Genomic DNA, 27,769 nt, shown 5'->3' with positions numbered 1-27,769 from the left:
CTTTATGAAAAGTCGAAAGCCTCTCGTGGGACTTAGATTTCACAGATAGGTCCACAAATTCTTGGCACTCCCTTCAGAGGGCAGGACTAATTCTCCTCCCCTGGAGCACGAGTGGACTAAATGGTTTGCTCCAAATAAACAGAATGACGAAGACATGAATGTATGTGGCTTCAGCACCACATCCTAAAAGGCGCTGTGGCTTCTTCCTTGTACTTGCTCGACTCACTCATTCTGGGGAAGCCACTGCCATGTGATGAAAACGCTTGAGGGGCCCCATGGAGAGATCCACATGGTGGGGACGGAGGCCTCCCGTCAGCAGCCAGGTGAGGAAGCCCCCCCACCCCAACGCGGGCAGCAGGCCTTCTAGCCCCAGTCGAGCCTTCAGATGACTGCAGCCCCGGCTGACAACCTGATGGCAGCCTCATGAGGGACCCTGACCCAGAGCACCCAGCTGAGCTGCCCCTGGATTTCCTCAGACCCACGTGGAAAATAAATGGCATTTTGAGCTGCTAAGTGTGTAATTTGTTACATAGCAATAGGTTACTAATACAGCAAATTTTCCAACAGAACTCTGGTTCATTTTAGAGTTTTTTTTTTTTTTTTAAGTTTCATTTTAATTCCAGTTGGTTAACATACAGTCTAATATTAGTTTCAGGTGTAGCATTCAGTGATTCAAGGCTTTCGTACAATACCCAGTGTTCATCAGAATACGATCCTTTCAAAAGCATTTGACACAGTATAACAGCCATTCATGATAAAACCCTCAATGAAGCAAGCTTAGAGGGAACACACTTCAGCATCATAAAGACCATATATGAAAAACCAACAGCTAATATCATCCTCAATGGGGAAAAACGGGGAACTTTCCCTTTGTGGTCAGGAACACGTCAGGGATGTCCGTTCTCACCACTGTTATTTAACATCGTACTGGAAGTCCTGGCCTCAGCAATCAGACAACACAAGAAAATAAAATGCATCGAAAGCAGCAAGAAGAAGTCAAACTTTTACTATTTGCAGATGACGTACTTTATTTAGAAAACCTGAGGGGCACCTGGGTGGCTCAGCCAGTTAAGTACCTTGACTTTGGCTCAGGTCATGATCATAGGGTCCTAGAACAAGCCCCATGGCCCTCTCCCTCTCCCCCTCTGCGTACTCATGTACTCTCTCTCCCAAATAAATAAATCTGTTTTTAAATAAATAAATCTTTTTTAAAAATGTGAAATTAAAAAAAAAAGAAAACCTGAAGAACTCCATTAAAAATGTGCTAGAACTGACACATGAGTTCAGTGAGGTTGCAGGATATAAAATCAACACACAGAAATCTGTTGCATTTCTATACACCAATGATGAAGAAACAGAAAGAGAAATCAAGGAATCGATACCCTTTACAATTTCACCAAAACCCATATGATATCTAGGAATAAACCTAATCAAAGAGGTAAAAGATCAGTACTCTGAAAATTATAAAACACTGATGAAAGAAACTAAAGAGGACACAGAGAAATGGAAAAACATTCCATGGCTCATGGATTAGAAGAACAAATACTTGGAGTTATGTTTTAAAAGTTTACTAAAATGCCTGTTTTAATCTAAAGACCGCCAAGAGAGGAACAAGTTGAAAGTAATAATAGTTTTTCATTATCTTGGGAATACTTGTTTACCTGCTCCTAATACATGAAAAGTTTAGATGTTGTTAAGTGTTCAGTTAACCTAAATCCTGCCTTCCTTTTTGGCTTCTGATTTTGACACAGACAAATGATTTTTCTCATATAATGAGGTTCCAAAAAATACTGTGGACACTGAAAGGCCTCATAGAGTCTAGGAAACCTAGAGGGTAAGGGGTGGCTAGATTTTCTGTTGAGATGTTTTATTTTTTTTGTTTAATCTCATTTAACACAAACAAACAAAAAAAGGTGGCATTTTCATACTGTATATTAAAGTATGGCTGAGCCAGGTGGCTCAGCGGTTTAGCGCTGCCTTCAGCCCAGGATGTGATCCTGGAGACCTGGGATTGAGTCCCACATCGGGCTCCCTGCATGGAGCCTGCTTCTCCCTCTGACTGTGTCTCTGCCTCTCTCTCTCTCTCTCTCTCTCTCTCTGTGTCTGTCTCATGAATAAATAAATAAACTCTTTAAAAAAAATAAAGCATGGCAAATAAGTAAGTTTTATTTTAAACAGAGGTAAATGCAGGAGGAACAATCTTGGCATAGCCAGGAATGAAAGAAAATTCTTTTTATGAGCATTGAAAACTTGCTATGTTGGCATGTATAAGAGAACATTAAAACACTTCTACTACTTTGTTTGCAGCTCCTCTCTATATAATTTCACATATACAATACCGTGTTTCTCCCAGGCTCTTTCTCTCCTTGTTTACCCAATGCCTAGACATCTTAGACACATAATAAATGTCTGTTGAGGGGCACCTGGGTGGCTCAGTTGGTGGAGCTTCAGTGTCCAATTCTTGGTTTTGGCTCAGGTCATGATCTCGGGGTCATGAGATTGAGCCCCAAGTCTCATCTGCAATCAGAAGAGAGTCTGCTTGAAATTCTCTCCCTCTGGCCCTCTCCCTGCTTGTACTCTCGCACATGCTCTCTCTAAAATAAATAGATAAATCTTAAAAAAATATCTGTTGAATGTGTGAATGGGTGAATGACTAAAGCTCGTTTAGAGGAAAACTGGAGTTATATTCTCCTAGAGATTAAAAAGGTATGAACAGCATAAGATACAACTAATGTCTTTTTTTATTTCTTAAAAAATGATTTATTTATTCATGAGAGACACACATAGAGAGAGGCAGAGACATATGGAGAAGCAGGCTCCCCATGGGGAGCCTGATACAGGACTCGATCCCAGAATCCTGGGATCACGACCTGAGCCAAAGGCAGATGCTCAACCTCTGAGGCACCCAGGCATCCCACAACTAATCTTTTAAATAATAATAATAAAAACCCCACTATGGGTGGGTCTAATACTATTCTAAATGCTTTACATCATTTAAGACACAAAATTGTCATAATAATCCTATTATTATCATCCCTGTTTTCTAGATGAGACACCGAAAGCTCAAAGAGGGTGGTAACTTGCCCAGGGTTGTTCAGGTAAGGAAGTGGTGAAGTTAGGATCTGGATATTTGTCTGAGCTTCAGAGTCAGCCCTTGCCATCTCCCCACCTCACGGTAGCTCATACCCAGACAGTTCTCCAGTCCAGAAGGCGGGAGTGGTGGGAGAGAGTCCTGCAAATGGAAGGACTGGGCCTGCTTTGTGCTGTTTTGGGGAATTGTGTTTATTCACGAGTTGCTCTCACTAGACCACCAATTTAACACTCTGCCAACTGTCCAATTATTTGTGCTCACGTGGAGCTAAGTGGGTTCTTCTCCAGCTGCACACCTTTTTTTTTTTCTCTACATAATTAATGAAGCTCATCAAAGCCCTAGAAAACAAGCCCAGAGCACCAGCCACTCTCATTGACATGTTAATAGGGGGTCAGGTGCTCCTGACCCCGCCACGGGATGTTTATATGGCTCCAGCGCTGCTCACAAATGTTCCATGTTGATGATAGGATATGGATGCATCAGGGCTGCTCCTGATCAGCAGCCGCAGGACACACAAATGGCTGTGAAAGTATCTGAAGGCGGCAGGCCACACAGATCAGGTAAATCCTAATGACTAGGGCACAAAACCTGCTGTGTGTAGGTTGTCCAGAGGAGCGGGCTCAGCGCCACCGTGAAGGGCCTCCCTAGCCAGTGGAGGGCACCAGGAAGCCCTCATCCGTTCTGTCCTGGTGAGGATTATGTAACTTTTAAAAGATGATGTAGACAGTCAGAGGTTTCAAAACAGCAAAAAATATATTTTCACTTTGCTTCACCTCCGGTCCTGATTGCCCTCCTGAACACAGTAGATTTTTCTGTTGCTCTTAGACCTGCCCTGTCCAGCGCAGTGGCCACTCACTAGCCACATGCGGCCACTGAGCGCCTGAAGCATGACCGCTCCAAACTGAGCTGTGCTGTTAACTATAAAGGACACATTGGATTCCAAAGACTTGGTATGAAAAAAAAAAAAGAACGTAAACTATCTCATTAATAATTTTTATATTGATTACATGTTGACATCATAACATTTTAATATATTGGGTTAAACAAAAACATATTAGAATTAATTGCACCTGCTTTTTGCGTTTTCTAATGTGGCCAATGGAAATTTTTTTTTTAAGATTTTTATTCATTTATTCATGAGAGACACACAGAGAGAGAAAATTTCTAAATTCCATGGCTTGGATTTGTGGTTTGCATCATATTTCTGTTAGGTCTGTGCTACTCTAGATTTGCTGCTCTGAGAGGAGCGCAAAGGCCTAATGATTTTCCAGGTCTTTGCTCTGAGCTTTTCTGTCACATTAACAAAAGTCTTACTAATAGGTGATGCTGAAATCAGCACTGTCCGTCATGCAGACTGTTCTAATGCAGACATCAACCGCTATCCAGAACCTTCAGTTTCCAGAACCTTCAGTCACTCTTCAGCCGACAGTGTAATGCTCCGGACCCTGACTGGCCACATCACGGGCACATCAGAGCACCGTGTGGCACATGTAACTCATGTTCTCACTGTACCGACCTGAGGAGCTGACTCTCCACTCTGCACCTAGCAGCTTTTAGGGAATGAGCAGGTGCACCCAGAGCCCCTCCCTATGGGTGTACAGCGTGTGGATAATGCAGCGGTGTGTAGCCAAGGGTGCAGGGAGGAGGTGGCCATCACACCTGGGACACCCGCGAGGCTGTGGCTGCAGTCCATCTGCTCAGAGGGGGTGCCTTTTCCTTAATTCGTACCAAGGCACCAGTAAAACTAGTGATGGCCTGAGATGTGCCGCTTTCTACCCTCATTTTCCTTGCACCACTGCAGATCTTCGGTTTGGCACCAAAAGTAGTTCTTGGCTTAATAAGCCCATTAATGTCCTTTGTATGAACTGCCTAGAGTCTGGTGCACAAAAGCAGCTCAAATAAAATTTCAAACATTTCAGATGCAAAAGCAATTAGAGGATGCAAGTATGTTTATAAACCTCTTCTAGGAAATCACAATGTTAATAAATGGGAGTTATCAGTTTTGATACTATTTGGGGTCAATATTTACTGTTTAGTAAATAAAAACGTATAGGTAACCTGCGTAATCTCATGAATCATATTAACTAATCATGACAGTGTATTGGAAATCTAGCTAACATGAAAGGTATTTTGATTCTTTATGCATTGGGTCAGATGCAAGCCATTTGGTGTCATAAAAAAGATTAATTCCATAGAAACTTGCTCAGGAACCAAGATATAATATAACATCTGTATAGGAAAAATAGCAATTTTTTTCCCAAAGAGTTTTATAACCTCTAGAAAAGCTGAGAGTTGCTACAAATAGTTAATGAAGGATGACATAATATGTTTTAAAACTTGGAACCCAGGATCCCTGGGTAGCGCAGCGGTTTGGCGCCTGCCTTTGGCCCAGGGCGCGATCCTGGAGACCCGGAATCGAATCCCACGTCGGGCTCCCGGTGCATGGAGCCTACTTCTCCCTCTGCCTGTGTCTCTGCCTCTCTCTCTCTCTGTGTGACTATCATAAATAAATAAATAAATAAATAAATAAATAAATAAATAAATAAAATTTTAAAAAAATTAAAAAAAAAAACTTGGAACCCTGCTCCTCTTGCATAGTGACTCTCTTTAGCGGGGGCTCTCTTTAATAGATAAGATGTGACCAAGTAAATCCTTAATATACAAATATTAAGCAAAAGGAATATATGATAGTATGTTACTACTCTAAATAAAAAAACAAAAACAAACATTTTCATAATAATATGAATTTATCGAACAACAAAACGTGCAAAACCAAAAAACCCAACTCTAAAACAGGAGTAGCTATTTGAGGATCAATTTAACACAAACTTTTAAAAAATTGCTACAAGCTTGCTTCACACCTTTTGCTGAGTTGGATCAAGTACCTCAACAAATGAGAAATATGAATCAGAAGAAGGTAAACAATAACAAGTGTTGGACTTACTTTTAAATACAAAATAAGATGATATTTAGATTTATACATGACCTGCTCGTCCTCTTTCAGAAACGATTACACCATCCCAATGTTTAATCTTATGATCGTAAGTATTTGATTCATGGGGTGCCTGGGTGGCTCGGTTTATTAAATGTCTGCCTTCGGCTCAGGTCATGATCTCAGGGTCCTGGGATCAGGTCCCACGTCTGGCCCCCTGCGCCGTGGGGAGTCTGCTTCTCCCTCCTTCCTCCCCCCTCGTTTGCCCATGTGCATGCACATGCTCTTTCTCTCTCTCTCTCTCTCTCAAATAAATAAAATCTTTAAGATAAATAAGTAAATAGATAAATATTTGACTCATTTCCCTTTCCTCTTACAATATAGTCGATCACCAAGTTCTGTTATTTCTTTCCTTTAACTGCTGCTGTGCCTGTTTTCCTTTAAATTGTAAAAGACACATCCAGATAGAGATTCTTACTGACTCAAACTCGAAATAGTAGAAAGTCCCCTAACTGCTCTTCCCTGCATTTCACCTCACTGTTCCCCAACATGAACCTCTCTCTCCAGCCTGGTCATCGTCTGCATTGCCCACCTAAGGAACAACCCTTTGCTGGAACCAGAACACCTTTCTACCCCCTCACCATCCGATCTAACTCCCAGTCATTCTTGGTCTTAAAGCTTATCTCTGTGGAAGCTGCTCTTTCTTCTCCAGGCTGTACTGACCGCTGCCTCCTCTCTGCCCGTAGTCCCTAATGTAGAAATCAGGAAGGTGGTACTTGACCACTGGCTGCCTGGTTTGACTGACCTTTGTGTCTCCTTATCCTTGACCAGAATGCACATTGTAGGACACTGTAGATGCTATTACTCTAGTATCTCTTTTTAGTCCACAGCATTTGGAATTTTAGAGGTGAATATACACAGGGAGAAGTACGCTTGGTCAAGTTTCACAATTTTCCACACTTGTGACAGACCCCTTCGGCTGATAGACTCCTGCTAGGGTGAAAACAAAGCTAGACCCACTCGCTTATGTGTAAACGCACTGGATATCTATTGGGAGGCACTGGGCAGGAGCTTTGGGTGCAGTGAATGACCTTGAAAGGAAGGGAATCTCAAACCCAGGAAGTAGAATGAACTTAGGCTTCCAACACCTCCTCAAAGCTCAGGAACACCAGGGAAAGGTGCCTGAATCCTATCCTTGATATAACAGCGTCAGAATACGGAACAGCAGAGATGGGGCTGTTGTGTCTGCAAGCAGTCTGTTGCAGACACTGTTGTGTCTACAAGCAGTCTTGCCCTAAGGGGATGTCCCAAAAGAGGCCCTAAGTAAGCCTAAGTGTGCTTCCTTTAATGCATGCACTTCCATTCTGTGGCAGTCTCTCTCCCTATAGATAACTGAGGAAAGCAGAGCAGCATACACGAGGCCATGCCCTCAGCTGGTCCTGAAGCAGAGAAATGGACAGCCAACCATCTCTTGGAGAGACCAGGGAAATTCCACGCTTCACCCTGGTGGAAACGCAGGTGGGGGTGGAAAAGAGGATGGATTGCTTTGTCCTATTAAGAAAGCCAACAGCAACAAAAATTCTATGATTTACAAAACACAGCTAGAGTCCACAGGATTTGATCTCTTAAAAAATTTCACTCTATCCTAAGAAAAATCCATTAACTGCAGAGTAAACCTAAATTTTTCCATCTTACCTGAAACAATACAAGTTTGAGACCCTACAACATTTATAGTTCCACAGACAATAACTGCCATATTTAAGCACATACAAATGTGGAGCATGAAATAAGCATAGGTTGCTTTAACTGCAGATTCAGAGTTATCTTATGTACAATTTCTCCATACTGTTTTCTAACAGTAGCAGTGGTGGCCTTATTAAAATGCACACTCCCAGGCCCCATCCCAGACCTACTGACTCCAGCATTTGGCAGTAGAATCTGATTATCTGCATCTTGAATAACTGCCCCAGGTGATTCTTAGACCCACAAAAGCTTTAGAACCACTGGCTGTTGGGGTGTAAGCTCTCTAATTACGCAAGAATATTCTTGACCCATGAAACCTTTAAAAGGTATTCTCATAGGGCGCTAATTGAAGTCTCTTTCTTGCACAAATGTATCATAAAACAAATTCCTAAAACTTTTCCTTTTCTGCTGTTTACCCTTAGCCTCATATTTCTAATACTTTGACAGAAATATCAATCAGGATTTTTAAAATATGCCAGCGTGTGTATGGAAATGACTTATTATACCCATCAATATGAACATTTCGTTTATTACCTGGATTTTTGTAGCACGTCTGTCCACTGCTTTCCCCTCAGCTGGGAGGCCCTGAATTCAGTCAGTGATGAGTGTTCTGTCAATATTTTACCTTGCATCTAAGTGGCCAGATACTATTGGCTTTGTCAGGGTCATGGAACCTAAATTGTTTTTATAGTCCTTTGAGGTAAGTCAATATTTTCAAGATTCTAAAAACTATTCAACGGCTATAATCATAGGATCTTATTTTAAAGAGGGACGATGATCATGTGGACACTGCTGTCCTTTTGAACACATGTATTTGACATACGTAAATTTTATAGCAAGGGAGCACTTTAGGTTTTATGAAATCAGTCCTATGAAAGCCCAAACTGTTAGAAGCGATAATGTGAAATTCGCTAAAAAACATAAATTTTAATATTACACAATATTCTATATTCAGATAGAAAAATGTTGAAAGTCACTAAAGGAGTCTCTGGTAGGCTGAACACCCCCATTTATCTTGGTTTCCTCCAGTGCCCCATTACAATGAAAATAAAGGGATAAAAACGATTAAACATTGAAGAACAAAGAGGATGGGAGATAGCAGTAGCAATTGGAGGTATCAACAAAATTTTGGAAGATGAAAATCAGATGGCTGAGTGGTAAACAATTAGCAGCTTAGAAAAGCTAAATCTAAGCTTGCAGTAGGGGAAGCCAAAAATAAAGCAAGATGATTCAAGCCAAAGAATGCTATAAATTCTCAGAAATTAGAAGGACCTCTAAATGGCAGGGTGGGAGGTGGGGTGCACAAAAGGAAAATTGGTTAAAGTCCTGTTTAATTAAGAAGTGGACTAGATACAGTCCCCCAGACTGGAAGAAGGAAGCTGTACTACTTCACAGAGTGATTAAGCCACAAGTCTTTGGAATCCTGGATCCCAGTCATAGCTGAGGGTGAATCGAGGAGCCATACAGGAACAGGGTGATTGAAAGTCTACATAGCATTTAGTGAGACCATCACAATCACAACCACCTACCAACACCCTTCCTCCGCTCAGCTCCAAAAAGCCAGCCTCCAGATTTACAACTTTCAGTATTGAGACTGAAGGAATCTTTTCTGATTAACCATGGAGGCGGGGGGTGGGGGGGGGCGGGGGATATCCTACAAACACCCAGTAAAATGGTTGGGTTTTGGCCCAATCCCTCTATAGCAAAGCCCCACATACGACAAGACAAGCCCCGTCTAAGCACACAAAGTAACTAACTAATTAGCTATATTGTATCTCATTCTTAAAATAATTAGACTTTTGAGAACAGCTTCTAACATGAAAGAATGAAAAATCAAATGAGCATATGGGTAAAAGGTGCTTGGGAGAAACAGAGACAAAGCAGAGAGCATGAGAAAACTTACTTAATTTAATGAATTTAATTTCAATGATAATATCCTTAGATCAAAAAGGGTAAATCAGAGAACAAGAAAGAACTTACGGAAATTTGAAATGTGATGAATAAACTGAAATATTTAATTTTAGAGTTGGAGTATAAAGTTAAGGAAATCTTACAGAACATAGAACAAAAGGACAAAGATACGGAACATTGAAAAGATTTGAAAATTAGAGAGCAATCCAGGAAGCCCAATATATGATGAGTAAAAGTTCCAGAAAGTTAAAAATAGAGAAAAAGGAAGTGAGAAATAATCAAAGAAATAATACAAGAACATATCCTAAGGACATTTTTCCAGATTTTTAAAGAAAAAATTCATAATACCAGAACACAGTGAATGAAAAATGGCTACATTAAGGCATACTGTTATTAAATTTCAGGATTATAGAGAAGATCTGAAAAGCTCTCAGAGTGAAAAAAAAAGAACAAAACAAGTCACACACATAGAAGGAGGATCCAAATTTCACTAGATTTTTCAATAGTATGAAAGCCATAGGATCTTGAAGAAATGTCTTTGTAATTCTGACTGAATATTTCTTAACTATAATTCTACATCTGGCTAATTGTCAATGAAATGTAAAGTTCTTTTCAAAAGTAGCTTCCATCAAAACTCTCTTGAGCACCCTTTCTTAAGAAGCACTGAGGATGTGCTCTAGCAACTTGAGGGACTAAGCCAAGAAAGAGGTGGAGGGATTAAGAAAACAGGTAATGTGACATGGAGCGGGGTGAAACACTCCAAGAATAATAGTGAGGAGCAGTTGCAGTACTTCAGTTAAGAAACAGACCAAGAAAACTGTAGATAAAACTGGAGCAAGAGGGTATAAACCCTCAGGAGAGACACTGAAGGAAAGAAAGTAAAAAAGATCAAGGAAGAGAAAGAGGAAGAAGTGAGAGAAAAGGAGGAGAGAAAAATAGGAAAGAAAAAAATAAGAAAAATAGATTATTTGATGTTTGACCATATCTCGAGTTTTACAGAGTCAGACAAGTTTGAGGATGGATTGAAGGTAGGTAGGTGTAAGGACAACACCAATTTAAAAAAAGAGGCTATTATTAATTCCAAGGAAAACAAAAAGTTGCGCAAGAAAGGAAATATAGCCATAGTATACTACATAATGGAATTGTGGTGTGTTATGCAAAAATCACTCACGTAAATATGGAATACTTCAGAATCATAATTTGTGATATATCCAGTTATACTGAGAGTTCAGAGGAGGAATAAAGAGACCGTGTGTGGGGGGTTATGTCTGTTTGTGAAGCAGTAGTATAAGCAGGTTAAATCCTCATCTTCAACAGAATGGAATGACTGAAAAACTGAGGAACAGCAGTTGATGGAGATAAAATAAGAGAAAACAACTTCAGAATGGAGGGGATGAAGCAGAGGACTCTCCTCAAAAGCCTTGCAGTCTGATTTAATTTTGGAAACTATGTCGTGTATTATTTGAATGAGATAAACAATATACTTTAAGGAAACTAAACAAAGGAGCTCCAGGTTTTTAAAGTTAAGAAAAATGCATCTTCAAAGAGATTTCCAAGATGGCTGTGAATACTGGAGCTCTGTTCTTTTTGTGGGGATTTTATTTTATGAAAAGCTCATAATAATATACCTCACATGGTACCCAACACATTTTAGAAAAATAAAACTGGAAGAGGAAAATACTTGATAAAATATGAGCATACGTGTTCTCATTGTGATGCAAACAGCCACACATAGCAAACACATATGTAAAGAATAAAGTAGCACAGTAGCCTATGATTTAGCTAATCCTATGACAGTAATCCTAAAAATTAACATCACGTTTTGGAAATTATTCACTTTCCACTATTCCATGTAGGAATTATTTTTAGGCTTTGGGTATCCCTGTAACCTTCCTTGACCCGCAGACAGCCATTTGCTTTTGGTTTACTTCTTTTATAGTTGCTCCATTATTTTTTTGTTTGTCAGACACAGAGACTGAGTTTGCTGTCCCAGCAATCTCATTGTTGTTCTATTGGTTCAAGATAACCACCTCCTATCAAAGGATTCTTTTTAGACCTGTCTTTCCGGTTCTTCTATTTGATCTCAAAAACAGCTCGGTGTTATTTTTGCTAATGCTCTCTCCACTGGAGCTGATAATCAAGTAAACATATTTTTGGCTTGAACTTTGATAATTGCCGTGTTTAACGATTATTAAACATTGTTACGTTGGAGACACAGTGTTAGATACTATGAAAAAATAGCAAAAATAGAGAGACAGAGACAGAGGGAAAGAGAAAGAGAGAAACAGAGAGAGAGACACAAAGAGATCCTGTCTTTGAGAAACGAGATTAGGAAAAGATAATAGACATGACCAAAGTAAGTTCTGGTTATTTCAACCCAGAAATAGATACTTTAAAAATTAAAAAGCAATCCAGACGGTCCAATACATGATGAAGTTCCAGAGAGTAAAAAAAAAAAAAGGAGGAAAAAAAAAAGAAAGACAAGAAAGAAAAGAAAAAGGAAAGAAATGATCAAAGAAATAATACAAGAACATGACCCAGAGAAGATTCTAAACACTTTCTCTGGGTTATTGGTGGAAATATTGGCGGAAAATTTATTGATAGTTCCTGTCACCTGTCTTAGCTGAAATTTGATGGGAATTAAAGAGAAGTGAAAAGAGGATGTGGAGAAAGAAAGGAAGAGAGTGAGTGAGAGGTGTGGGTTTTAGAACTATCTCCTGAAGCAGGGGGGAATTTACAACATACGTAAATGAATAGAAATAACAGTATCACGTCCATCCAACTGGCAAAGTGGATAAATAAGGATTTTTTAAAAAAAGAATTAGTGAAGCATAAACCTTTTTTTTTTTTAAACAGGGGCTTTCCTTTGCTGAAAAAGTATTTTTCCTGAAGGTAGAATTAACATACATACAGTATAGAAAATTTAGAAAATTCAGTAAAGCATAAAAAGGAAAACAATAATCAAAATTTTACCAACCCAAAATACCACTACTCCTAATGTTCTAGTTACTCAATATTTTTCTACACATATTAAAAAACACAATCTGGACTATAACATACAAGCTAATGCATGATCTGATTATTTCGATCATCTTACGAGCATTTCCATGTGATTAATCATTCATTAATATCATCACTTTCATGTACCTTGTTGATTTTTCCAAAATATTTATTTTGGTCCCCATTTTTCATTATTGTAAACTAAACCATGGGCATAATCTTTGTACATAAATCTTTGTCCAGTATTCTAAGTCTGAGGAATAACATGTAAATTCTGAGTTGTGGCATCATTTGATAAAACATATTGGAAATTTTGAAATAAGCTTTTTTCGCCTGGTTTGTGATTCACTCTTTAAAAAAATATCCAAGTATACGTGAGAAATGGCATCTTCTGAGAGAAATGGCATTTTCTGCAAAGATCCCAAATAAGTAAACATCCATATTAAGATAATTATCTTGGAGTAAATGTTTCAGTATTACTGGCTTTGGTATTCCAGTTCTTCAGTAAAACTAAGTGCTCATCGTGATCCTTGTGGCCAGCAAAGAGTAAAGTGAATTTTCACTAGCAACAGCAGAAAACAAATTTGAACTGCACCTATATATAATTATATTTTATATCTTGTCTGTAATTTGAGCTCATATTTGTGCAATGTACTCGCATATAGTGTAATTAAATATTCTGAGAGCTGTGTAAATACTGCTCCACAATCAGATAAAAGCATGAAATAAATGGTTTGTTTGCAGAAAGATATTCACATGTTTATATATATATTTTGAAGCTCGTTTCAAACAGTGGTGAGTTAATATTTCATTAAAAAGTGTGCTTTTTGCTTGACGGTTCTTTTTGAGGTTAAGAAGTGATTATTCTAATAAGGCCTCAAAAAGGCGACTCCGTCCACTGTGAAAGTACCTCGTGAGATGGAAGGAAAGAGGAGGAGCCCACAGATTTAATCCAGAAAACCATCACTTTTGTTTCTACACTTGACTGAGTCCTTTCAAAACATGACCTCTGCAGCTCAAGGCTTCGGTTACTCATAGTTAGGCAAGCATAAGGATCTGAAATGAGTACCTTTAAAATTCATGTTCCAGCAAAGACAAGAACTTTGTCCCAAGTTAGCAGATTTCAAAAGACATTTAGTGAGGGTGAGGGGGGGAGGTGAGGATGGGTTCACATTGCACCCACATGTCTACAGAGCCTGTGAGTTGGAATTAATCATCTTTGGTCTGGCTCGGAGAAAACACTCTACTGTCGCTCACGTAAAAACAGCCAACGTAGAAGCACAATTTGTATTAGGATTAACAACAGACCATTCTGACAGCTTGTGATCTCATAAACCCCTGACTCGTCTGGCCTACAACAAACATCCCTGTGTGTTGCCTGTATTTTTGCCTCCTTCAGAACTCAAGACTGAAGTGTATAAAATGTTGCATTTTCCAACAGTGCTTTAAAAAAAAAGAAAAAAAGAAAAAAAGAAAAGAAACCAAGATAAAACGTAAAAGCTCACATTTCAATGATGTTTTTCTACCAGCTACTGATTACAGCTGGTGTAAACCAAGCTATATTTTTATTTCTCCAGACAGGATTTCTCCGGAGCTGGCCGGCATGTGCAAACAAGAAACCACTGTGGGGTTTTGGGGTTGGGAGGCTGTGAAGGCCAAGAATCAAGCCATAGAGCTCAGGCCTGTCTCTGCAGGCTGGCACCACCTCCCGCTCAGCAGCCTCCATCAAGCTTTGGGAGGGTGAGGGTGGGGAGGGGCACCCATACAGGGAGACGCCAAAGGCCCCTCGTGGTGCAAGACCTGCCTGCACTACTTCCCAGCCCTTCTACTGCTTCCAATCGTGGACACATATCCAAGTGCTAGTTAGAACCTGCTTGCACAGGAGAGGCCTTAATGCAAAGAATTTTCCACAAAATCCCCAACTACGACACAAATGTCAGAATCCTGAGAGGCCTGAGGCACAGTGTAGCAGTTGGTGGTGATATGGTGGCTCCAGTGAGCTCACCCAGGTTGGAGAAGTCAGTAGAACAGCGCATTTCCCCACTCCTCCCAGGGAGATGAGGTGTTAAGGGAGCTTTGGCTACTTGCTGGTCAGGATGAGGGGAGTGAACGCTTGTCAAAGAGGATTCACTCCCCACCCGGCTGCCACTCATGTTTACCACAGATCGGGGACAGCCCTACAACCCTAAACCAGGAGGTCGTGAAGGAAGGCAGTGGGAAAGAGGAGAATTTATTTAGATCCAGCACTAAGATATAGTCACCATCAACTTCCCCTGAGTTAGAGCTGAATGCTTCGGGAGGTTCGACTGCACTCCCAAGTCATGAGGGTGAAACAGCTTCTAATTGCGTGGGCTTGGCGACCAATGTTTGAACACTGAATGGTCCTACCGAAATCTACCCTCCACCTCCCTCCGAATCTACAGAAAACTCTCCCACTTAAACATCAAGACTCCACATCTCCATCATTCACAATTCAGTCCGAGGGGGGGTTATCCAGGGCGGGGGGTCAAACAGGGCCTCCCGAAACACTCTGGAAATGCTCGGCCTTGCTACCACCCTGAGTGCAGGACTGTGACCTGGGAGAGAAGCCACAGAAGGGGAAGCATGTTTTGCCCTGCAACCTCTGCGTCCTGCCTCTCTGGGGGCACAGACTTGACCGAATTTCTGGTTCCTTCTCTGCTGGCAGGAAGCAAAGAAGTCGGATTCCCAGGCATTCGAACACAGGAAGGCCTATGGTCAATCTTCCCCACCCCTTAGAAGAAGCGGGGGGACAATCCAAAACCTAAACCTGGCGACCATCCCAAGGATGGACAGGAAGGTTCAGCAGGTAATGGGAGCCGCCGCCCGAGCGCCCCCCCACCCCAGCTGGGGTGCGGCTCACCCCCACCCTTACCTGACCGTGGGACGGGAGCGCGGCGTAGGCCATGGGCTGGGGCATCGCGGCCTTCTGCTTCAGGAGAAGCATGCGCTTCTGCTCCTCGCTCAGGTGCGCCCTGGGGGCCTGCAGCGGCGGTGGCTGCGGCGGTGGCGGCTGGATGTAGGGCATCAACGGGTTCTTGTTGGGGTTGGCCATCGGGGGGGTCATCCTCTGACTCAAGTCTGCGTTAAAATGGGTCAGAGGCTTAGTGTTGCCGTAAGTGAGAATATTGTGCTGCTTGTTTAAGGAGTTTGTACCCAAGTTATTTGGCTGCTGATTGATCATATTCATGTGGTTCTGAGGGAGGTAGTTATTCATTGTCGTCTTCTGCAGGTTGTTTGCCATGGGAGGCACTATGGGGTTTTGGTTGTTAAAGGCTTGGGGGTACATCATTGGGCTATTTGGTTTTTCCGCAGCAAAAGCTGCTCCGTAGGGGCTGGACGGGGGCCCTAAGGGAGACCAACTGGAAGTCTGGTTCGAGTGCTGCTGCTGCTGCTGCTGCTGTTTCTGTTGCATGAGTTTGGCCCTTTGCTGCTGCTGTGCAGCCATCTGCTTGAGCTGCTCCGCTGGGGACATGTCAGAGCCGGCCACGGCCACTGGGCCCGACGCAGAACCGGCCACGGTCACCGCTGCGGGATTAAGGAGATAGCCGTTTCCAGGCCGAGGTGGAGCCTGGCCAGGTGTGTGGCCTTGGTTCGGAGTCTGAGGGGACTGGACGGCACAGTTTGCTGGTGAGCTGGCGGGGTTCGGAGCTGCGGGAGTGCTGGCAACCGAAGGTAAACTAGTGGCCGTGGAGACGGTAGAAAAGGGAGGGCCAGAAGAGGAAGGCCTGGCCTGGGGGGATCCCATGGAGACGTGTGCAAAAGGAGAGTGAGAAGGGTCGCTCTTCACACTGGCACTCTCCTGGGAGAGGGGGGTCTCCGTCGCCGGCTGTGAGAATTCGGGCTCTTTCTTCTCTTCAAAGTCTTCGTTGAACAGGTCCTGTATGTCATCTTCGGGGACCGTGTTGGCCAACTCATCTATTAATTCTTGCCACTCCTGATCGTTCAGGTTGATGTCCGAGAACAGCTTGTTCTGATTCGAAAGAGATGTTTCTGATGTGTCTATGCAAGTAGGGTCATCTAGAGGTTCTTGTTTGAGCTCCTTGCTCTGCAGGATGGTGAAGCTGTCCTCCAGGTCACTGCAACCATTGACAGGGAGTTTGATCTCTGGAAGCCTACCATTCTTACTCAGATCTTCCAGAAGCCCAGGAGTGTGAGTTCCACTATTCTGCAAGGGCAACGAGGGCTTCAGGTCAAGTTGGTGAAGAGGAGAAGCTGAAGGCAGTGGCATGTTGATGGTTTCCATTCCTGTAGGAATGTCCTTGCGTATTCTCTTGCTAGTTGGAGAAAAACTCCCGTCGCAAGCACCATTCTGCTGGTCTCCATTCAGCGGTGATCGAGCTCCTTCCAACTTCCTTTTCACAGTCTCCTGGAGCTGGAAAAGCAACAGGAAAGAGGGTGAGGAGATTTCCAAGCTATCGTTTACTCTTTGGGCAAGGTGACGTGCAATTGCTGTGAACGAACTTAGAAATGCTTTATAACACGCGGCAAAGAAGTTCTACATCGAATCTCAAAAGTGGCCAGGCTTCAAATCCTGTGGGAAAAGGTTGTATCCAAAAGAAGAGCTCATAAGGCTAAGAGGTAGAGAACAACATAGATTGGAGTGCGGGGAACAAAAGAAAAAGAGACAGTTAAAGGCAGTACTTCTCCTACAGCAAGGAATCCTCTACTATTATTTTTCAAAGAAATGCAAAATGTGAGACTTGGCCCAAAATGTGTTATACTTGAGAAAGATGTTAATACCTATCTCAGCTTTTTCTCACGTCTTAACTGAAGACATCAAGGAATTAAATCAACAATATTTTTAAAAAAAACACTAAAAACCCTTTAAGAATATGGAATTTAACACATTTACTGAATAGCACAGACATGAAGATTCATGGTTAGCATAACCCACAGCTTGCTTTCGGCTCTTATTTACTTGACCACCCCGCACCTCGTGAGGCGGCAGCCCGCTCTGCTCGACAAGCCTGCTTTCATTGCTCTCCTTGCCATCACATTTTCCCGGATTTCCTTCTTTCTCTCCATCTGCTCTTTCTCAGTATCCTACGTATTCTTCATTCTTTCTCCTAAACAATGCGTAAGTGTTTGCTCCTGCCCACTCTGCGTGCTCACCTACGTGGTTTCATCCACTACAACAGCTTCAACCACCTTCTCTAGGCAGACAACCCTGTTAACAGTGTACCCAGTCCAGTCTTCTCTGCAGAGTTGCACCAACTCCAGTGTCTTCTTTCTGGATGTTTCATAGGCATCTAAAACTCAACAATGTCTCAAACATGATCCTCCCCCATGCGCCCTATCTCGGTATCTACCCTGTTCCCTACTCAATATCTACTCACTTGCCCCAACTGGAAACCTGAGCATTCTTCTCAAAATGTCTCACATCACCAACCACCGAGTCCTGTGGATTGCACATCTTAAATATCTCGCTGATACACCCACTCCGAGGCCAGGATACCATTTTCTCTTGCTGACTGATTGCAATAATCTTCTAACTGGTCTCTCTGGCTTGCCTCCATTCATCCATCCAATCTATTCTCTATACTGCCACCGCTTTCGAGAAATGTATTGCCTTTCCTGTTTATAACTCTGCAATGATTTCCGTTGCCTTTAGTTTAAAATCCAATCTGAGCCTACTTCACCTAGTTTCTGCTCATCATTCCAGGTTCATCTTCTTGCTTCTCTGTTTAGCATCACCTCCCCGTCTCCTGCCAAACATTTTCTATCAACTCTCTTGAAAGTCTTTCAGTTTCTTAGATGTGCCAAGGTTCCTTCCACCTCCAGAGCACTGTACACGTTGCTTTGTTTTCTAGGGACAGACTTCTTCCTTCCCTCCTCCCCTTCCTCAGGTTAATAGCTACCTATCTTGCAGATTGTAGTCACTTCCTCTAGGAAATCTTACATTGCTTCCCCACCTCAACTACATTAGGTACTTTGTTTGACCCACCTATATACTGCGTCGGATATCCCGGAATAGAGGTTCCAAGCAACCTCTACTTCCTCATTAGAGCTCCTACCATACTTCGAGGTGATTGCCTGAGTGGCTGTTTTGTGTGTTCCAAGAAGGTAGGTACTCTGATTTGCTTACTGTGTATCTGTGGGGCTGCACCTACTGTTCAGGTTCATAGCAGGAGTTAATAAATAAGGGCAAACTGAATGATTAATTCTATTGTGTGATTCACAGGAGCTGAAAGAGGTGAGTTTTAATCAGAGCTGGAGAGCACGAGAACAGGAGGGAGCCCCATTGACCATAAGGAATACCCCTTTTCGTGTGTGTGTGTGCCATGGGTTTGGCTTATTTATAGGAAAGATCTTGTTTGCATAGATTGCTAGCAATTTGGCGTGCAATCAAACAGAGGGCCCCGGTGCGCATGGCCTGTGGTGCATGAAGCCATGTGATGCTCCTCAGCCCAGGCGCAGCGTCATCCATCTGCAGCCCCGGCCTTTTGAACAGATCCCTGAGGCCCCTAAAGGGGACTCTTTTGTTCCAAAAGCTGCAGGTCAAAGCAGAGCTAGACCTCCCGGGTGGGGACCTCATGCAGCAGGAGTCCACGGGTTGTGGGGCCTTTGCTTCCCTGTTCTGTGGAAATTTTTGCCACTTTGGCTTCCGTATGACCCAGGCACTGAGGTTCCTGGTAATGGGAAATATACCAGTTAAGGGTTGTGTCCACTTAACTGGACTTATTTGAGAAGTCCAGTTAAGAAAACTCTTGCTAACTCTATGGATTTATTACCTGTAAACCTAATTCACCTGTCTGCCCCCTTCTTTCCTGCCAGAAAGGGCGAGTGCATGGGGGTCTGGTGAGATAGCGTGCCATAGGGTAGGTTCTGAGACAGTGCCTGCTGAATGACCAAAGGAAGACGAAGGCAGGTTATGAGGAGTTTCAGTAACTTTACAGAACAGAAGGCAAAAGGCAGGATGACATGGGGAGCGGGGAAGAGGCAGCGTGGCCCTCCACTTGGGCATCGCCTGTTCTTGTCAGAGGGGCAGTGTATTGTGGAAGCCAGGGAAGACAGGTGAGTTCCCTCTGACCTCATTCCTCAGCACTCACACGTGGGGCTGCCAAGGCTCCAGAGGAGCACTGGGTATAATCAAACCAATCTGCGGATGCTGAGGGAGATTCTCAGCAGTGCCACTTGATTGCTATTCTCTCCTAAGTAGAGGATTCCATTTCAAAAGTAAACACAAAAGGTCCTCGAGTAAAAATCCAGTCTAACTTTGTTCCTAAATCTTGTATTTTTATTATTTTATTTTTAAGATTTTTATTTTTATAAAGATTTTATTTATTTATGCATGAGACATACAGAGAGCGGCAGAGACACAGGCAGAGCGAGAAGCAGGGTCCCTGCAGGGAGCCCGATGCAGGACTCAATCCCGGGGCTCCAGGATCACACCCGGACCCAAAGGCAGGCGCTAAACCGCTGGGCCACCCAGGGATCCCCCTAAATCTTGTATTTTTAATCACAACACCAAACATAGTCTGCAGTCACTTGGTGGAAGCTCCAGGTTGCTGAAAACAGGGCCTAACTGGGAAGCACTGGAATCTGACTTCAAAGAGGGTACTGGTTCCATCCACATTAGATAGAAACTGCTAAAAAATTATGTTATTTATTTAACAGACCAGGAAACCATGGTTCTGAACATAAGTATGGCAGATATTCGAACGGAGCTCCAACGCACAGCAGCAAGTTCAAATATGACAGTTCCAAGGCCTAAAGAAGAGAAGACATGGGGCCCTTGGCACCCCCCAAAGCAATGTTAAAATAATAAAAATGTCATAAAAACCAACCTGACTTTATTTGTAAAAGTTCAGGTCCATGACTCTGTTCTAGGCCATGAAATGGATGAGGCAGGATGGGGAATGAAAGATAAATGGTCTGTTTCTCTGTAAAACAATGGTGGCTGAGACCACGCTGAAGGACAGGTCTGGCTGGGAACCTCCACGTTTCACCTCTGCCCAGCTGGGCGGCGGGGGGGGGGGGGGGGGACTACCAGGGTGAGGCAGTCCTGGGCAGTAATACAGAAACGGGGGCCCTGGCTCTGTAGTTACAATGCCTGGCTTCAAGCCTATGACTCTAGCTCACCCCCACCCCCACCCCCACCTACAGTTAATACATATAAATGTTGTCTGGTACTGAATAAATATCAGCGATCATCTCCTCCATTAGAAAATGAGTCCCATGAGGGGAGGGTTTTTTTCTGTTTTGTTCACTACTGGGTTCCCAGTAGCCCACAGTGGATAGTCGATAATTATCTGTTGAATGAACGGATCGATCCTGGAAAACTTATTTAACTTCCCCTAGGTTTTGGTTTCCTTATCCACAAAATGGGTTCGTAGTATCTAGCTCGTAGAGTTACTGTGGGAACGAGCTGGAATGCAGTAATATGGAAAACACTTAGCTTCATGCCTGGTACCCAGGAAGCACCCACACAAAGCCTTAGCTATTATTATCTTTAACATTCAGCGATACCGACAGTCACAACTGCAAGTGAGATAGATTACTTTCTGGATCTCCAAACTATGAATAGGTAGAGTGATAATATTTCTGTTCCCTAGCTGGCGAAATTTTCATGTTTTCCAAGCATCTGGTGTGGCTTCTTTAATGTGAACAACAGCAATCAAATTTGCAATTCGAGCCCAAGTCCAAGTGCTAATGTATTCGTGTCCTAGATCGTAGAATGGTATTGGATGGTTGAAGTTCAAACCAAACGCATTTTCAGCATGTGACCTGAGGGCCTTTTCCTAGAGGGCCTCGATCTCCACCCATGGCCCCTTTAACCAGTACCTTGACAGGCAGCATTTGGGAATATAAGGAAGACATCATTGAATATGCCATGCTGTGGTTTTACGTTTAGTTGTGTCCAAAATAGAGCAATCTTAGCATCCCTACTGTCTGGCTCACCACCTTTTGCTATACGGGAAGGCAGTCGGTGAGTCTAACTCTCTTATTACCTCTTGGGAGACAGAGGAGAAAAGGCAGGAAGAGATAGAAACTGTAAGGTCGAGAAGGCTGAGGAACTTGCAGGCGCTCTGCTCAATGAGCAGGAGGGTGGCTGATGGAATATAGGGCATCCTTGTGAGCCCCTGCCACCCAAGGACTCGGGTAAGAATCTCATCCCAAATGGCTTCATCTTAGGGGGGCCCCTGGCCCTTCTGCTTTACAAAGCTGGAAGCTGCTCAGTAGGATTTGTGCCCTTGTAGAAGAAATCACAGAAACTCTTGACTGAGCATCAGCTTCCTTGTTCCTGTATTACTATTATTACGTGTAAATGTTTTCTCCCCTTAAGGGAAGCCTTGGTGCCAGGAGCTGAAGGAAGCTGTTCATCCAACGCCTATGACAATATGGGCCACTGTTGTGTGTCAAGTACTCTGAAGGAAACAATTCCTCCTCCAGAATGGCTTGAGCACGACTCTCTCATCTACAGTGTGGCTTGACAGCATGTGTTTCCGTGAGGCTGTGGTGTGCATGTGTGTGTGTGAGAGAGAGAGAGAGTGAGAGAGACACAGACAGACAGACAGAAAGGGAGGATGGCATAGGGAGAGAGTGGAACTGAGGGACAGAAATTGAGAGGTAGAGAGAGGATGGCTTGGGAGGGTTGACAGGCCACTCGCACCAGTAATAGGAAAAAAGCTTTGCCTTCAGGGTTAGGAAGCACTTTCACACAGGATCATATTTTACCCTCATATAAAACATTTGGGGGCAGGTCACGGGCTGGTCTTACGGTTCTATGGGGAAAGGGTCAGTGTTTTGGAGCAGGTGGAAAGGGAGGGGGGTAGATGACACCCATAACGGGGACGAGGAACATAGCTAAGACTGCCAGGCCTCTGCTGACACGGAGGGGCTTCGGTCGGGGCCCCCAGGGCCAGCAGATCCAAGAGTAAGACCTTTCGACCTTTAGCAGTGTTAGTGAGTTAAAAAAAAGAAAAAAGAAAAAAAAGACACCTCATATTGCCTTGTCCCTAATTTCGCGTGAAATTGGGCAGGGCCACGGAGTCTGGGAATAAAGAAGATGATCCCATTAATAATGAAGCCTTTAAGATGAAAGCCATCGGTGTAAGCCATCACATTCCTTGTCTCCTATGCCCAAGGATCGTCAAAAGTAGGCTTTATTATAACCATCTTACGGAGAAGGCACTTCAGGCATAGTGAGATTAAACAAGATTACAAAATGACAGAGCTGGGGCGGCGGGAGGAGGAGGGGGCTCCGCCCAGGTTCAAATTTAGACTCAGGTGTGACTGTGGAGCCCCCCACACCGTCACCCGGGGGGGAGGGGGCAAGCCAGGCTGTGCCTTGGTCCCTGGCACCGGACTCTGATGCTGATCGTCAGAACGTTCTCTCAGACTGTTTTCAGGAACCATCCCTGATGCCATCCTCTCCCCGCCACCCACACCCAATTAAACCTCAAGAACTATCTGTTCTTATCATCTACGGATTTTATTTTCATCTTCCACCCCCAATGTCACTGCATCCGTTCAGATCAACCCTCCCCTCCTCGTGATTTCTGCAGCAGCTCCTGAACGAATCTGCCCCAGTCTGGCTCGCTCCCCTCCAAGCCCCGTCTCTGCCCTGGGCCTGCGATTTTCTTTGTGAAGTGTGAACCTGGTCGTGCCCATTCCTCACCTGCAGTCCTTCTGTCTTCAGCGCCCCCTAAATGCAGCACAGAGGCCCTCTGCTACTCGGCCTTCACCGCTGCTTACTCACGTCTCCTGTCTCAGCCATCACCTCTAACCTTCTTCCCTTTCACTTCCCCGTCGACACCCATCAACTCTAAACCTTTGGCTACACGTGATGATTTGCGGGTCCTGGGACACAGGTGCTCATCCTGTCTCTCGGAGCCTCTGCGTAGGTTGCGTGCACTCTTACGCAACTTCTTCTCCTGACCAATTCGATTTGGCCTTCTCCGTTCAGTTCAGACGTTACCTTCTCTACAGTCCTGATCCCAGTGGGCCTCCCTGTGCTCCCATGGCCTTCTCATACGCATCATACTATGACCGCCTTCCTGTGTCTTCGTGGGACTGTACGAATGACTGACGGCTAAGGCGATCTCTCCAGTGACCACGCCCTGTGTATGAAATTGTCCCCCAAAGTACACACTTGAAGATGTTGGCCTGCCTAGCGTTTTCATGACCATTGAGTCAATGTCCCAATTTATTTTGGTTATTTTAAGATGCTGGAAGTGGCTTGGGAACTGTCCCTTCCTCAATAATTCTGAGGACTCTTAAGGATTCCGGGAATCTATGTAGAGAACGACCAGAGAGCACAGGAAGAGAATCGTGCAAAGGCAAACTGAAACTGAAACCCGGAGACTTCATGTGCCATTACCAAGGTCCGATGTTTTGACAGGTGTGTCAGCTCAAAATGCTGGACGTTTTCCTCGCTGAATTTTGAATTTTCATACAAAGGCTTTAAGTGGTTTTCACTAACCAACCAAAAGTGTGAGTGAACTTCCCCTCAGTGGAGATATAACCATTTCCCAGGACCTGAAGATGAACTGGAATTTCAGTTTGCAGATGCTCTAACTTAGAGGCCCAAAGGGGACATCTTGGTCATTTTAATCTGCTCTGATCAAACCAGAAGATGATTCACTGTATCAGTTTTCCTACGGTTATTGTCTTCTCATTCTACCAGCAGATAAATAAGCTTATGAACATATGGATAATCTGATTTGCTTATCTAATGTATTTGAAGAGTGACCCAGAATACTCATGTGTTAGGTATTTTAATTATTAGAGTACGAACGGTGCGCAAAAACACTTCCAAAACTGTCTTCCAGATTTAGGCACCTTTGGAAAAGGATCTTTTGAGGTTTATGTAGAGGTTCAATTTTCTAGACCATTCATCATCCAACTGTGAAGTCACCTGGAGAGCAGTCAAAAGGCAGATTTCTTTGTCCCATTTCCACAGTTTCTGAGTTAGTACTTCAAAGTGGGATCCAGACAGGGACACAGGTTGGAGGCACAGGTATTTAAAGAAACCCAACAAAACTTGATTCCTCTGAGGTCATTGGTCCAGGATCCCTAGTTTTTTAGGAATTCTGGTAGAGAATAAGAATTCCGTTGGAGTTCTGACATGGTGAAGTTGTTGGTGTGATTTTTTTTTTTTAATACACATACACACAGAAACCCACTGTCCTTATAAAATGTTCCTAAGTTGACTGGTGATACTCTGAGACGGCTCACAAACAGGACTAAGAAATGAGGCTCTAGACTGTTTTATTTCAAACCTCAGAAAACCTTGAACTCTGCAGAAGCCTGCTGGATTTCTACAAGACTTTTCAAGAAAATGCTTATTTTTTCTTACGTTTTAGGTGTCTCTGAGCAAAGGAACATCCTAGCCCATTTTCTCCCTCCACATTATATACGCACGTTCACGCTCATTCAAATGAACCGAGGGCATGCTGTGTCCCCATATGCCAGGTGCTGAGGGGTGAACTCAGTCCTAAGAACAAAGACCACACCCGAGAGTAAACACGTGTCAGACATACACTGACCAAAATGGAGTACTTTTTTTTTTTTTTTTTTTTTTTTTAAGGAGATCTATGTGAAGGGCAGAGCACCACAAAAAAAAGAGAAATCTTATCACAGCTCCTGAAGTCTTCCTTGTCAGCCTTTTATGCTCCTAACATTATTTTACAGAAAGAGCAATTTTACTACGTAAGTCCTACAAAAAATACACACACACACACAGCTATTTTCCTGAGAGCCAAGAGTTAAAGCCTCTACTTGTGACCATCCTAAGACACGGCTTCTCTGGATTCCATCAGTGGGAGACATTGGGTCTCTGGAAGGAATGTCAGCCATGGGCAGTTAGAAATCCCCGTTCCAAAATTCCCAGAAGGAACAGGATCCTCCTACGAGGGGCCTCACCCTCCTGGTGGGAAGCTGTAACCTCGGTCACAGAAGCCCAATGCTGGGGCACTGCTCAGCCCCCAGCTCAAGGGAACAGGGCCATTCAGAACATTCTGGGGGACTTTGAGGTTATTTTTAGAAAAGACCATGATCTTTTTTCCTTTCTCCTATGAGTCAGATTTAAAACTCTATTTCCAAGTCGTCTCAGGTGTACACAAGAGTGATTGTACCTCTTTCCAGTGTTTGAAACACAGATGCTTACGCAGTTCCAGCTGTGAGGTGCCAGAGCAAGGTACTCTTTAAAGGCCTCTAAAATGTGTGTGTGTGGGGGGGTGGGGGAGGTTGGATTTTTATGTATGCTTTTAATTTTTATTCCTTTTTTTAAAAAAAGATTTTATTTATTTATTTGAAAGAGAGAGAGCCCACGCGCTTGTGCATCAGTGAGGGAGGGGCAAGGGGGAGGGAGAGGCAGGCTCATCCCAGGGCCCCGGGATCACGACCTGAGCCAAAGGCAGATGCTTAACTGACTGGGCCACCAGGTGCCCCATCCTTTAGTTACTCTTAAACGTGTGATGAGCACCAACTGAATGCACAACAACACACCGAGAGCGGATCGTGAAGCTTCAGCCGCGGTGGCAGTCAGGCCCTCGACACTGAGAAACACTAAGTCCTAAGACCTCAAATCTCCACACTTGCAAGCTGTCTCTCAATTTTTTTAAAAAAGATTTTATTTATCTATTCATGAGAGACACACAGAGATAGAGAGAGGTGGAGACACAGGCCAAGGGAGAAGCAGGCACCCTGCAGGGAGCCCGATGTGGGACTTGATCCTGGGTCTCCAGGATCACGCCCTGGGCTGAAGGCGGTGCTAAACCGCTGAGCCACCCGGGCTGCCCCAGACTCTCGACTGAACGAATAAATTATATTTTCATCACCAGTCACGCGAATCCCGTGAACTCTTTATATCTGAAGTCATAATGTTTTTCACAAGCTTCATGTACGCAGTTCAGGTTGGTGCTTCAACGATCACTGACTACTCGTTAAAAACCGGGACTGTTCCCTCTGCAAGTGCCAAGGTTCTAGGATCTTCGCATCTCCTCACGCAGTTTTCAGTGGGAAGCTCTAAACTCCTGAGTTTTTACCAGAGAAGGCGATTCACTGCTTACAAAACATTTCAAGACCCGAGCCACCGTGCCACCTGGTATCCTAACTGGTGCAGGCCTACCCTGCAGCGGGCAGTAAGCCAAGCGCCCTACACATAGCACCCCGATGGGGCGGCAGGGCCAGGACCCATGGGGCTGGGGCTCAGAGGCGACAGTGATGGGTCCCAGGGCGCACAGCATCCGGTATCCCCACCTGTGTCCGATGCCCCTGGCCTGGTTAGACCCCAGCACCCCTTGCCGGGGAGGCTGGCCGAGGGCTCTATCCCCCGGGGCATGCGGCCCTAAGGAGGATGTGCTCCTCAAGGACAGAGCCGGCCCTGCCCAGTTAGCAGGCGTCTGCGATGCAGGGAGAGCCGCAGGCCTGGGGGCTGGGGGGGGGGGGACACGCGTGGGCACCCCGGCAGCAGCTTCCTGGTTGGCAGCGGCGGGTCCCGCATCAGCGCAGGCAGCTCCTTTGGGGCTTTGCCTTAGGGCAGCGCAGCAATGCCCCAAGGAGGCTGGGGTGCAAGCTGAGCAGAAGCCACGGGGGGAGGGGCAGATGGAAGCTCAGACCTGTCCCTGTTGGCAGCAGGAGCGCAGCCCGGAGCGCAGGCGAGGACCCCGGCTTCCCCTGCCGCCTCTGGGAGGAGGGAGGCCAAGCAGCGCTCCTGGGGGAGCCACTTCTCGCCTCGCCCCTGGGGACCAATCCAGATGACTTTTTTATCACCGTTTACTCCAAAGGTCCCTGCTTTTCAACAAGAGATGCTCATTTTAGCGCTGGGCCCCTTCCAGGGGACGCCCTCCCCGGCACTGGGCCTGCCCGAGCTCAGGGGACACAGCGGGCCACCGCGCCCAGGCCCGCGCCGACGGCCGGGTGAGCTCCCCCGGGGAGACAACAGCACATGAGGCTTCCTCGTCTACACAAAGCCTCTGGGTTCCCTCAAAGGGGTCACAGGCTGCTCTCCCTTGTGACGTGCAGTTTGCACAAAGACCGGCCGAGGGCCACCCACCCCCCAAGAGCCATCGCAACCTCTCCGCGCCTGCACATCCCCCCTGCCCCCCGGGACCAGTAAGTGAGCC

The 27,769-nt window shown here is 44.5% G+C and overlaps 1 protein-coding gene across 6 annotated transcripts in view; it reads right to left on the bottom strand.

Moving 5' to 3' along the window:
* Positions 1-27,769, bottom strand: part of MAML3 (mastermind like transcriptional coactivator 3) — a 406,685-nt gene that overhangs the window by 153,846 nt on the left and 225,070 nt on the right. For all 6 annotated transcript variants that reach the window (XM_077860960.1, XM_077860959.1, XM_077860962.1 and 3 more), the window contains exon 2: positions 15,571-17,070. In XM_077860960.1, coding sequence (XP_077717086.1) covers positions 15,571-17,070 — 1,500 coding nt within the window. The remainder of the gene's footprint in view (positions 1-15,570; positions 17,071-27,769) is intronic.

Source organism: Canis aureus, chromosome 20, assembly GCF_053574225.1.
Source record: "Canis aureus isolate CA01 chromosome 20, VMU_Caureus_v.1.0, whole genome shotgun sequence".
Lineage (NCBI taxonomy): Eukaryota > Metazoa > Chordata > Mammalia > Carnivora > Canidae > Canis > Canis aureus.
The sequence above is the reverse complement of the archived record's forward strand: the minus strand, read 5'-3'. Positions and strand labels throughout refer to the sequence as shown.